Source organism: Telopea speciosissima, chromosome 1, assembly GCF_018873765.1.
Source record: "Telopea speciosissima isolate NSW1024214 ecotype Mountain lineage chromosome 1, Tspe_v1, whole genome shotgun sequence".
NCBI lineage: Eukaryota > Viridiplantae > Streptophyta > Magnoliopsida > Proteales > Proteaceae > Telopea > Telopea speciosissima.
Genome location: NC_057916.1, coordinates 20639874 through 20653797, shown reverse-complemented (window position 1 = coordinate 20653797; position 13924 = coordinate 20639874). Strand labels below are relative to the sequence as shown.

Here is a 13924-nt window from a genome sequence, read left to right as displayed (position 1 = left end):
CAACCAAGATTCTCACGGCTTTGATACCATGTTAAGATTGATAATATTGTATGCATTGTATTCATTTAAATGGAATAAATACAGAAGAATTGGACCTATATAGGGTAGGGCTTCACAAGGAAAGAACTATACAAGCCAACATAAATATTACAGAGAACTGTAGAAGGAAACAGAAATATTACAGAACGCATAAAGCTAGCAGTTTAAATATAGATATGAATTGTTATTAGAAGATGTTTTCTGTATGGGCGTATGACTCATCTTCACATTCTAATAGAGCTTACAACAGGAATGGCTCGGGGATTTGACAGGAGACTGTGAAGGCAGAGATGCTCACAACCAAGATTCTCTTGACTCTGATACCATGTTAAGATTGGTAAAACTGTCTGCATTGCATTCATTTAGATGGGAATAAAAACAAAAGAATTGGACCTATACAGAGTAGGTTTTCACAAGGGAAGAACTATACAAGCCAACATAAATACTACAGAGAACTATAGAAGGCAACAAAAATATTACAGAACGCATAAAGCTAGCAGTTTAAATATTGATATGAATTGTTGTTAGAAGATGGTTTCTGTGTGGACCTGTGGTTCATCTTCACATTCTAGTAGAGCTTGAACTACTGCATCCATGGTCGGTCTCTTGCTTCTGTCCTCCTCTACACAGGAGATCCCTATCTTGACCATCATAGTTGCCTGGTTCCTGTTGAACTTTCCCTTCAATTGTGGATCCACCACATCCTCCACACAGAAGTCTTCTCCATTTCCAATTTTCCTTTTCACTTCCCTGAGAAACCTTGTGAGCCCTGTCATTTCTACATCCTCATCCCCCAGAACCCAACTGGAGAGCCGAATGCCATTGACAATCTCTAAAAGCACAACTCCATAGCTGTAAACATCAACCTGTGCAGTGATAGGAAGGTTCAATGCCCACTCTGGAGCCATGTACCCCTTCGTTCCTCGGATCCTAGAGAACTCAGAACCAGATCCTCCTCTTTGAGACAGTTTTGCAAGTCCAAAATCTGCAATCTTTGGTTCAAAATCACTGTCCAATAGTATGTTTTCAGGCTTCACATCACAGTGAATTACCCACTCAAGACACTCATGGTGAAGGTACGCCAGACCCTTGGCTGTCCCTATAGCAATTCTGAACCTCTCCTTCCAATCTAGCGAAGTAGATATACTAGAGCTGTGGCTGTTACTCGTAGAGACATTGGAGAACAAGTGCTTATCCAATGAACCATTCTCCGCATACTCATATACCAAGAGTTTGTGGACCCTTCCTGAACAGAACCCCCATGTTCTCACTAGGTTCATATGGTTGATTCTCCCAAATGTAGTCACTTCTGCCCAAAACTCTTCCTCTCCTTGGATTACATCTCCCAATCTCTTCACTGCTACTACTCTGTCATCCCTTAAAACTCCTTTATAAACAGCCCCTGAGCTTCCCCTTCCCAATTCATCTTTGAAGTTATTGGTTGCTTTCCTCAGCTCTTTGTAAGTGAACTTCCTGAACTGACTGGATATTGCTTGGTATCCATCCTCCACTGATGTTGGCACACCATGTCTCCTAAAAAGAAACCACCAACCCGAAGAAACAAAAAGAACTTCAATTGCACCAATGGCCAGGGCAAATGAGTATAGATATACCCAATTTGTCCTTCCACTCTGTGTGCCATACATTACAGAAGAACCCAAAGGAATTTCTGGTTTAATGGATCCACAAGTGGGATCAGATACTTTGGGGGCAGAGTCTTCTGATGTATCCAAACTTGTGGGCACTTTCAAATAAGTGTTTTCTGGGACGTCTGGAGAGTTGTACCCATTGAAGAGTATATTCTTAATATAACATTCTCCATCCCCTGTTAACCGGTACACAAAAGCCTGACAATCACAACTATTCATGCAGAGGTTCATGCAAGTTTCAAATGATACAGATTTTTCGAAATGAAGGTCATATCCAAAGAAATCTGTTTGTGGTATCTTCATGAATCTTACTTTCTGAGTTTGGTTGCAGCTCTGGTTGAACTTAGCCTTGCAACCTTTGTTCCAGTCACGTGGGTCAGATATCTCATAACCTGGGGGACATGAACACTGGGCTTTTGGTGTATAGGTACAAATTCCATTTCTGCCACACAGCCCATGCACAGAGCACTGCTGTGAGAAAGCTTCCCATGATACAGCCCAAGACATGGTTGACTCGTTCAAGCTATAGAGTCTCAGATTACCATCATAATCCATCACAAGTCTCCTCCTAATCCCAGTCCCCATATCAGAAGCAGAAAATCCAATTCCATCACTGGATAGAAACCTACCCATATCATCAAGAATGGCTATTCTGCTACTATTATAGGTTGTTCTCCCATCCTGAATTACTGTATATGTAGGATTGGGCCAATATATACTAGAAATCTCAGGCCCATCATATATTAACTTTAAAACATTGTCATTGTCAAAGAAAAAACTATAATATCCTGAAGAATACATACCTTCTCCCTTTGCGGAAATCAGCTTCTTAGTCTTTGTGATTGGTTGCATAGGGAGAAGTGTATCTGTGGGAGAATCAAAGCTTTGCCATAAGATTTGGCCTTGTGGATCTGTTAGGATGAGGTTTCCAGAGTTCAAGAGCTCTGCCTTTTGCACATTAGTTCTGGTGGTGTTGGTGGACCAAACACTTGTGCCGTCAAGATCGGTTAGGATCATTGTTCCATCTGTCTGCAGCGAAATTCTCGAGCCTCGGCCATTAACAGGCCTTTCTCGATTAGCCATCCATACGACGGTTCTGTTAGCCATATTGGTGAACCAAATTGCGAAACTGAATGCGTTTGTGCCAACTGGGTGGAATCCACAAGTGAAGGATTTGTCTGGAGAGATGAGGATATTTGAATCATCTTCCACTGACAAAGAGGAGCCTCTGTATAAAGAATTCTGGGGAGTTGAAGATACAAAAGAAAAGAGAATGGACAGAAGGAGGAGCAGAGAAGGAAAAGATAAAACTGAAGAGCTACGGAGGTGTCTCATGCTTGCAGAGATGAGAGAGGTGGATTGTTGTTTGAACTTTTAATTGTTCATTTAACAGTTACCTTCTAGTTATGCATATATAGAAGATAGAAAATAGTATATGATGAAGAGGCTGCTAAATCCCATTACGTGTTGGATCGAACTGAAGCAAATGAGCTCATTGAGTCTAGATTCAGGACAGTCTCTACTAAATCTCTTTCTGTTTTGCTTGTACAATTATATCCCATCAGGAAAGGATGAGGTGGGATCTCCTTTTCATTTCACATTGCTTCGGTTTGATCTCCTCTTTATATGTTATTGTTTGCAGGACCCACTTCCAAGAAATCTGTTGATTGGAGACTGTTTGGTTGTGATGTTTTAAAATCGGACCAGACTTCTATCATCCAGGTTCACTGATCAGCCGTCTGAAGCAGGAGAGGAGGGGAGAGCCCTCCATCAAGGTTCAAAAGCTATCCTGTTCAAAAAGCGCTTTCCCATTAAAAGAATGGTGCCAAACAAAGCCCAAGACAAAGTCTTCAATTCAAAGTTCGGATTAAGCCATTGGTTCCTGGTCCACAACGGTAGATCATTCTTGGTAGAAGAGCCAATACCACAAGAAATGAAGTGTGGTCATAATTATAGTCAACAGATTTATGATAACAGCATTGAGCATGTGTTTTTAAGGTAGGGCCCAAGGAGAGTTGAATACTTGACCTCTTGGTTGTGGCATGGTCCTTGCCATTGAATTATTATATTCCAGCCAAAACAGTATTATGTAATACTTAATTAGGTAATATAGTAGTAGATATCTCATGAAGAAACAGACTTGATTGCATTTTTTTTTTTTTTTGGTAAGGACTTGATTCGAGGATGCATAGGTAATGTTCTCCATGTATCCTCAAATAAGAGTGGTTCCTTGGGCATTGTTGGAAATGATACCAAATAAATTGAGAACATAGAATTTGTCTTAATGACTTAACACTTGAAATGATAGCAACCATGAACTGTGAGAGAGCTTGATACATGAATGAAAGATCATGAACGCTTGGTGGGGCTGAATCATGTCAAAAGTTACTCTTCCTAAGATCATAGTTGCTCCTTATGGAGCAATTTGGGCTTTTACAAATCAACCTCCAAATGAAACATCCTCTTAGGTCTTCGAGTAGTTGTTGCACTCGTTTACTGGGCCATATCAAGATACAATGATACACTTAGGTTGTGCTCAATCAATAAGAGGAATGGAACTCACAAAACTCTCAAAACAGTAAAGCAAGAGGAGAGAGAGAGAGAGGTATAACACTTGGAATCATGTTTGAAATGTTTAGGACGTACACTATTTATAGAGGAGAGTGATGGCAAGCAGTGCCTGACGCAGCGGAGGATTGAACTGACATCCCCTTGCATGCAAAATTTCTTGTACAAATAGTAATGGTGGAGGAAATGAGTTACCTAAGGACCGCAATTGTAGTTTTTCCATGCGATCTTAACTCTTCCACATTTGAGCAATCGAAGGAAACCGATCACCGCAGCCTTTGTGTTTGTAGGGAGCATATACTGATACTCTCTCAATTAGAGTTTCACAAAACCCTAATGCACACCTTCCACACTAAAAGGGGAGGAGAGAGAGAGAGAGAGAGAGAGGCCAAAACTAAGTTTGTGTCTTTAGGATTCTTAATCCTATACAAATACCAAGTTGGTACTTCCCTAAAAGTGTCCTTGTTTGATACAAAGAGGGTAGAGGTAGGATCTCATTGGGTATCTTACCTAATCCAAATATCTTATAGTATACATTAATCCAATCAATGGTATTATTAAGATATTAATAGATAATTTAATATCATTAACTCCTCAAAGTAGTAGATATTCATAAGTTAATCCAATCAAAGTCCCTCCACTAAACAATATCACATAATGGATTATAGAGCATTTAATTATATTACTGCCAAACCCCAGTCCATTGAACATGTTAATATCGATATTCTGTGTCAACGATTGGACCAAAACAATTTTTAAAACTTGTAATAAAATAAAATAATTAATAAACAGTTTTTCTTTTTTTTTAAAAAAAGAAAAGAAAAAAGAAAGGGCACACAAACACATCTTCACTCATTACTTTGTTATTACCATACATTTCCTTCCAGTTTCGCAGTGGTTATTATTGTGTCACTGTGAGCAATAACTCATTGGGGAAACTGTTAATTAATCATTCATGAAAAGAAAAAAAAAGGGAGCGTCTGAATAATAGGTGTATTTAAAACTTGACACCTTTTAATTGCCCCTTGTCTTTTTCTCAAAAGTTTTTTGAAATAGATGTATAAAAAAGTTTTGAAAATAATTTGAAAGTGACATATCATTATGTCATTATCAAAAGGTGTTGTTGACATACACATTTTCCAAGTACACATGAAATGACACTACTACCTTCATAAGAAAATATTTGACTGTCACAATGCAAGAGCAAAGAAGAAAGAATACAAATTATATGACACCTTCAGGAGCATCAATAAGAAATCTCAAAAAAATATTACAAGTTACATGCACGTCGTTCAAACATACATATTGATTATTATGAGTGCATTTTCGCTGTTAGGACCTGTGGCTCATCTTCACACTTTAGTAGAGCTTGAACTACTGCATCCATGGTTGGTCTCTTGCTTCTGTCCTCCTCTACACAGGAGATCCCTATCTTGATCATCATAGTTGCCTGATTCCTGTTGAACTTCCCCTTCAATTGTGGATCAACCACATCCTCCACATAGAAGCCTTCTTCATTTCCAATTTTCCTTTTCACTTCCCTGATAAACCTTGTGAGCCCTGTCATTTCAACATTCTCATCCCCCAAAACCCAACTGGAGAGCCGAATACCCTTGACAATTTCTAAAAGCACAACTCCATAGCTGTAAACATCAACCTTTGCAGTGATAGGAAGGTTCAATGCCCACTCTGGAGCCATGTACCCCTTTGTTCCTCGGATCCTAGAGAACTCAGAATCAGCTCCACCTCTTCGAGACAGTTTTGCAAGTCCAAAATCTGCAATTTTTGGTTCAAAATCATTGTCCAATAGTATGTTTTCAGGCTTCACATCACAGTGAATAACCCACTCAAGACACTCATGGTGAAGGTATGCCAGACCCTTAGCAGCCCCTATAGCAATTCTGAACCTCTCCTTCCATTCTAGTGAAGTAGATCTACTGGTGCTGTGGCTGTTACTCGTAGAGACATTGGAGAACAAGTGCTTATCCAATGAACCATTCTCCGCATACTCATAGACCAAGAGTCTCTGGGCCTTTCCTGAACAGAACCCCCACATCCTCACTAGATTCATATGGTTGATTCTCCCAAATGTAGTCACTTCAGCCCAAAACTCTTCCTCTCCTTGGATTACATCTCCCAATTTCTTCACTGCTACTACTCTATCATCCCTCAAAACTCCTTTATAAACAATTCCTGAGCTTCCCCTTCCCAATTCATCTTTGAAGTTCTTAGTTGCCTTTCTCAGCTCTTTGTAAGTGAACTTCCTGAACTGACTGGATATAGCTTGGTATCCATCCTCCACCGACCTTGGCACACGTCTCCTAAAAAGAAACCACCAACCCGAAGAAACAAAAAGAACTTCAATTGCACCAATGGCCAGAGCAAATGAGTATAGATACACCCATTTTGTCCTTCCACTCCCTGTATCATACATTACAGAATAACGTGAAGGAGTTTCTGGTTTAATGGATCCACAAGTGGGATCAGATCCTTTGGGGGCAGAGTCTTCTGATGTATCCAAACTTTTGGGAAGTTTCAAATAAATACTGCCTAAAATGTCTGGAGACTTGTACCCATTGAAGAGTGCACTCTTTGTATAGCATGCCCCATCCCCTGCTAGCCGGTACCCAAAGGCCTGACAATCACAACTATTCAAGCAGAGGTTCTTGCAAGTTTTAAATGATACAGGTTGTTGGAAAGCAAGGTCAAATCCATAGTAATCTGTAAGTGGCATTTTCATGAATTTTACTTTCTGAGTTTGATTGCAGATCTGGTTGAACTTAGGCTTGCAACCTTTGTTCCAGTCATGTGAGTCAGTTATCTCATAACCTGGGGGACATGAACACTGGGGTTTCGGTGTATAGACACAAATTCCATTTCTGCCACACAATCCATGCACAGTGCACTGGTCTGAGACAGCTTCCCAAGATACATCCCAAGACAGGGTTGACTCGTTCAAGCTATAGAGTCTCAGATTACCATCATAATCCATCACAAGTCTCCTCCTAATCCCAGTCCCCAAATCAGAAGCAGAAAATCCCATTAAATCACTGGATACAAAACTACCCATATCATCAAGAATGGCTATTCTGCTACTGTTATAGTTTGTTCTCCCATTCTGAAATACATCCAACCCAGGATCTGGCCAATATATACTAGAAATCTCAGGCCCATCATATATTAACGTCAAAACATTGTCATTGTCAAAGAAAAAACTATAATATCCTGAAGAATACATACCTTCTCCCATTGCAGAAATCAGTTTCTTATTCTTCGTGAATGGATGCATAGGAAGAAGTGTATCAGTCGGATAATCAAAGCTTTGCCACAGGATTTTGCCTTGTGGGTCTGTTAGGATAAGGTTTCCTGAATTCAAGAGCTCAGCCTTTTGCACATTAGTTCCGGTGGTGTTGGTGGACCAAACACTTGTGCCGTCAAGATCGGTTAAGACCATTGTTCCATCTCTCTCCAGCGAAATTCTCGAGCCACGGCCATTAACAGGCCGGTCTCGATTAGCCATCCATACAACAGTTCTGTTAGCTGTATTGGTGAACCATATTGAGAAATAGAAAGCGTTTATCCCAACTGGGTAGAATCCACAAGTGAAGGATTTGTCTGGAGAGATGAGGATATTTGAATCATCTTCCACTGACAGAGAAAAGCCTTCATTCAAAGAATTCTGGGGTGTTGAAGACACAAAAGAAAAGAGAATGGACACAAGGAGGAGCAGAGGAGGAAAAGATAAGAATGAAGAGCAAGGATGGTGTCTCATGCTTGCAGAGATGAGAATGATGCACTCAAGCAAATGAGCTGTTTGAGTTGAGATTCAGGACACTCTCTACCAGATCTCTTTTTTCCCAACAATTTTTCCCAATTTTATAGCAAAGAAAACTGTTCTGAAAGCGCTTTCCCATTAAAAGAATGGTGCCAAACAAAGACTAGGAGAAGAGCCGACACCACAAGGCACAAGATATCAAGTGTGAGCAAATGACCAATAGTTGGGGCAAAAGTCCTTGCCAACTGAGCCGCCAGGGGATACCTAGCTTATACACTATAAGAGTGGTCCCGGAAGCATTGAATTATTATTTTCCAGCTTAATATTAAATTAGGTAACATAGTAGTAGATAGATTTATGAGGAATAGACTTAATTAGAGATGTAAACGGATAGTCGAAAATTCGTATTTGATTCGGGTTCGTATTCGTTTATGAGGATTCGTATTCGGAAATTCACTATCCGAAAACTATCCGAATTCGTCCGAAACTAATCAAATATTAATATGGTAATCCATGTTTCCAGTCGATTATTATCCGATTCGTTTAGCTATCCGATGGTATTAAAATATCCGAAATAAAATATTTGTATCCGTCTATCCGATTAAGTTGCCTTCTTGAATTTTGTATTTTATTTATATTTATAACTTAGTAGCTACTAAGTTAGAAAATATGATTGTTTTATATATATTACTATTTGACTAAGATAGATGTTATCATATATCTATTAGAAAAACATATAAAAACAAAACAAAAAGTAGAAATACATAAAAAATGTAAATAAGACCAAAACAAGGAATTAGGAAAGCCAAAAGTTTAGATGGAAAGCCAAAAGTCTCGATGGAAAGCCACAAGTAAAAATATAAATAAGACAAAAAAAGATAGGAAAGCCAAAAGTCTCGATCGAAACTTGGAAAGCCAAAAACCTCTTTGAAAACTGAAATCTCGGATTCTCGGTCTCTCAACTCTCAACTCTCAACTCTCAAGACTCTCAAGTATAACCCTAAAGCTCAACGTTCTCTTTGCCTTCCATTCGCTGTGACTACAAATCTACAATCCCTCTCTCTCTGGTTTCATATACATATTGTTTCATGCCTTCTTGCGCACATCTTCGTTGTTACAAGAGACATCGTTCTGCATGCGCAATCACCAGTAGCAACTGTCAAAGGTAAGTCTCTCTCTCTCTCTCTCTCTATTGTTTCATATGCATCGTTTTCTTCTTTATAGCATTACCCCTAATGCCATTTCTACCATTCTAATTTCTAGCGAATCCATCTCTTGGATCGTCCTCTAAAGTCCCAGAACTCATTGTTCAGGTTGTCGATCTCAAGTCTATCGGCAACAGATTTATGTGAGTTTCTATCTTTCAGATTCTGTTTTTTTTTTTTTTTTTTAACTGTATGAATCTGGTTGTTGTATGTTGGATTTTGTTATTAGTCTTATCTATAGTATCACCTATTGCTTTATATTTGTTGGGTTGTTCCATATTCGGATACTGCAGGTTTAGTTGGGTTTTAGATCAAGCTTTTCTGTTTTATTATATTCCTTGCATTTTATGTATTATGTGATACATGATTTCAAATCGGTTTGAAAAACGGAGTGTAATGAAGTCATTTCTAAGAAGAAATAAAGCTCAATAAATAGAAAACAGTAAACGGACAATCAGATGGTAATCGGATAGAAACATTCGGATATTTGGTATCCGTTGCTAAACGAATCGAACCGGATAATATCCGGAATCCGTTTAACAAGTCGAATTTGAATTTGGTATTGTGTTATTATATTCGGCGGATATTCGGATCGAATTCGGATAGCGGAATTGTAAACGAATTCAAATTCGGATAGTACCCAATCCGATCCATTTACATCTCTAGACTTAATTCGATAATGCATAGGTAATGGTAAGGGTGTAAAAACAAAACCGAAACCGTTTACCGAAATTGAATCGAACCATTTAAACTTGAACCGATAGACCGTTTAAATAAATGGTCCGGTTATGGTTTCTGAAATGCCATCGTTTAGCTAAACGGTTTGGTTCGATTTTAACCGGCTAATCCAACAATTTCAGGCCGATTAATCTTATTACAACCGATTATAACCAGACCATTTTTAAAATTTTTTTTTTTTTGGTACGACTGTTTTAAAACTTAACTACTAAGTTACTAACCACTAACTCCACCCTCTCCCCGTCTCCATTTCTTCAATAAATGCTTTTCTTTTACAAAAAAAAAAAAAAAACAAATAACTAATTAGTAATTAGTAAAATATGGAATTATGGAAGGTAAACAGATTTCAATAAAAAATAAAAAAAAAACTGGGTAAACCCTAATTCCGTAAAGTCCTAAACGGCCTAAACAACAATGTTCTTCACTTCTTTTTATGGGACCCAACTCAATTTAATAATGGAGGATCATTTACTAATTACTAATTAGTTATTAGTTTTTTGCATCATTTGCATATCAACTTGTTTACTTAGCCTATGAGAGGAAATCTACTTCTTTTAGGAAATCTACTTCTTTTAATGAGATCTAACTCAATTTAATAATGGAGGATGCAAAATTGCAAATTGCAGCATTTTCATGGGGTCCATAAGTCCATTGAAAGATTAATAGAAAGTCCAATTTTGATTAACAAAATGCACGAGGTTTGGTTTGAAAGCTATAAGTTATTTAGTAAATTAGGAATGTTATTCATAATCGGCTAGCCTAAATCGTGTAAATCCACGTAATAACTATGGAACCGAAACCATGTAAAACCGCGTAATAACCATTTAACCGAAACCGTTTTAAAACCGTATAACCGAAACCGTTTACTAAATGGTTACGGTTTTGGATATGCAACCGTTTATTTAAATGGTCTGGTTACGGTTTCTACCCTCAAGCACTCAAAATCGAACCGAACTGGACCGTTTAACCGAAACCACACTGTTAACACCCTTAGGTAATGGTATCCATGTATCCTTAAATAAGAGTGGTTTCTCAAGCATTATTGAAAATAATATCAAATAAATTGAGAATATATAACTTATTTTAATGGCTTAACACTTGAAATTATGGTAATCATGTACTGTAGAAAAGTTGGATACACAAACGAAAGATCATGAACACTTGGTGGAGTTGAGTCGTGCCGGCACCACCGATCACTCTTCTTAAAACTGTAGTCATACTTTATATTGCATATATGCTTTTGTGAATCGACTTCCAAAATGAAACAAACCCTTAGGTCTTCCGGTAGATGTTGCATTCATTTTTTGGAACATTAAACCAAGAGGCAAAACATGGAGAGAGAGAGAGAGGAATATAACACTTGGAATCATGTTTGGAATGGTCAGGACTTACCTATTATAGAGGGGAGTGTGTTGGACTTATTGATATTTTATGTGTTTCCAATGAACTTAATTTAATGTGATTAAATTAATTATTATAATTTATTTTGTGTGTTTGTTATGATTATTTTGATTATGCGCATAATCCACTTTTTACCGTTATCAAAATTGGACACTCTGTTCTAGCGTTGCCACATTGTATATTTCCTCTAATGGCGATTGGTGAGAAAATGTAAGTGTGAGCACTATAGTATGTTGAACATTGATTCATTGAAATTTTCGAATGGTACACCGCCTATTGTTTTCAAAAGGTCGTACCCAGTGCACAAGGTTCCCGCGTTTAGCAAGGTCTAGGGAGGGTCAAATGTACGCAACCTTACCCCTGTTTCCAAGACTTGAACCCGTGACCAAGCGTTCAGCAAGTGAGCAATTGACCAACGCGCCAAGCACAACCTTCTATTATTTTCACTATGGGAATTTTTAGTAGTTTCTTTTTTCTGTACCTAAGAGGCACTTACTGTTGCATTTATATTTTATGCATTGTAGTGTTCTAATGGTGAATATCTACAGACAAGACTGACTTTACATTGGATGTTCAACATGTAGGGTATAAACATGAATGAGGGTGTCCTCAATAAGGTTTCTACACCTTGTTTAAGGTGAACATCCAAGTATTTGAGTTGTTGAATTTTGACTGATTGGAATCCAAGGCCTCTATAATATTATATGTAATATTATTATTTGAAAGATGTTTCGAATAATTTGACTTGGTCAACTATTCTTGACACTCACAGTTTTGTGGACGAAGAATTATGGTTCACAATGATGTTTTTTATTTCATGCATGTGAGGTCCATCATGGGTGCTGCAAGTGCAGGGGGGTAAAGTGTAATGAAACTTGTCTACCAATGGGGTTTTCAGGTTACGCCTTTTGTATAGATGTCTTTTAGTACAATTAAGGATAACTTAAATGGCCACCCTTTAGGATGATAACACTTGGCGCAAACATGTCTGTTAGATTGGAGTCTTCTATAAAAGAATGACTTCGGCTCAAACCTTAATTTACACATCACAATTAAGAGTGGAATTTGAGGAGAGTACAAGAGAGTCTTCTTCTCCCTCAAGCTAGGGTTTAGAGAATTGAAAGTGATGCCATTCAATAGAGTTCGTTACCTTGTGCTACATTCCTCTCAAGGAATGTGTCACTTGTGCGTTCTAGGTAACCTTCAAACCTTAACAGGAATTTGTTATGCATGTGTTCATTGATCGAGTTCGTTGGTCTATGATTTTTATGTGAGATACTTGAATCCAAGCGCTTTTGCAATGCCCTTCATTCTTCCTGATTTGGAATCTAGCTGATTTTGCAGACTAGGTCAAGAGTCAAGACTTGAACTTAAGACCACTTGAAAGTGAATTACATAAGAAGCAAAGGGAACATTCATAATCTTTTATTATGAATAAAAAAAAAACCATAATCCTAATTATCATGACTAAAATAAATTACAGATATTGTTCCTACTCAAAGTGCAATTTACTTTCTCCTTTCCTAGTTTAACACCATGATCATAAGCATGAGAAATAAGGTGTCTATTAACCTTGTTAATTGTTACACACACACACACACACAAGATTAGATGTTTAATGTCAAATAGAATTGCATAGAGCTCCCATGCAACTGAATGTCCTCCAACTCTAACCAGTACTTCATTTGCTAGGAATTTGTCCATATCTCTATCTTTTATTCTTGAACATCCCCTGCAAGATGAGAACATTTCAGCATTTATTTTTTTGGCAGCAGTTTCTCTATTTGTGTATATCATTTACTTGTTTTTCTAGAAGAAAATAAGTAGTATATCAATCGGGGTTCAAATTTTGTATACATGTAGTTGATGACCAAGATCTTTCATCTCAAATTGTTGGTGAAGAAAAGTAACTGATAAGATTCTTAATTCTCTCATAATCATCACTAGCAATAATCTATTTTTTGGGTAGAAAGAAGGCAATTCATTCATGGTGTTCTTTTGAGTTTTCGGAAGAAGAGAAGGTCTGTTCGAGAGGTTGGGTTCTCAATTTGGGGATTTTTAGTTTCCTAAACGATTTTGAATCCTAGTTTGGTTTGAGTGTCGATGGGTTTTGGTTGGGTGAGTCACATCTTCACTCATGACTTTGCTATTATTACCATACATTTCCTTCCAGTTTCTTTAAAAATGGGTGTTAATTGTTACTAGGTCTGACCGACCAGCAATTCATTGGGGGGGAAACTGTTAAATCATGCATGAAAGAATAACAACAGAAAAAAGTAGCAAGTTACTTGCAGGTCGTATATGTCAAGATTGGTAAAACTCGAATGAAGACCGAAGAATTGGATCTAAGATTGTGAAGGTAGAGATGCTCACAACTAAGATTCTCACATCTATGATACCATTTGAAGATTGGTAAAATTGTCTGAATTGTATTCAATTTAGATGAAATAAAAATACATAAGAATTGGACCTAGAAGAAAAGAATTATACAAAAAGCCAACATAAATATTACAGAGGCAACAGAACATATATATACAGCAAAAGGTTTA

General features: G+C 37.7%; 2 protein-coding genes across 2 annotated transcripts; both read right to left on the bottom strand.

The window, feature by feature from the left end:
• Positions 1-563: 563 nt before the first annotated feature.
• LOC122667343 (putative receptor protein kinase ZmPK1) lies at positions 564-3181 on the bottom strand. Its single transcript, XM_043863639.1, has one exon. It carries the CDS (start codon positions 3021-3023, stop codon positions 564-566), a length of 2460 nt encoding a protein of 819 aa, XP_043719574.1. The 5' UTR covers positions 3024-3181.
• A 2350-nt stretch (positions 3182-5531) lies between these two features.
• On the bottom strand, positions 5532-8038 carry LOC122649039 (putative receptor protein kinase ZmPK1). Its single transcript, XM_043842387.1, has one exon. The coding sequence runs from the start codon at positions 8026-8028 to the stop codon at positions 5569-5571; it is 2460 nt and encodes an 819-aa protein (XP_043698322.1). The 5' UTR covers positions 8029-8038; the 3' UTR covers positions 5532-5568.
• Between the last annotated feature and the right edge of the window lie 5886 nt (positions 8039-13924).

Excerpts from the sequence above, each read along its gene's own strand:
- LOC122667343 (XM_043863639.1), bottom strand. The coding sequence starts at position 3,023 with ATGAGACACCTCCGTAGCTCTTCAGTTTTATCTTTTCCTTCTCTGCTC.
- LOC122649039 (XM_043842387.1), bottom strand. The coding sequence starts at position 8,028 with ATGAGACACCATCCTTGCTCTTCATTCTTATCTTTTCCTCCTCTGCTC.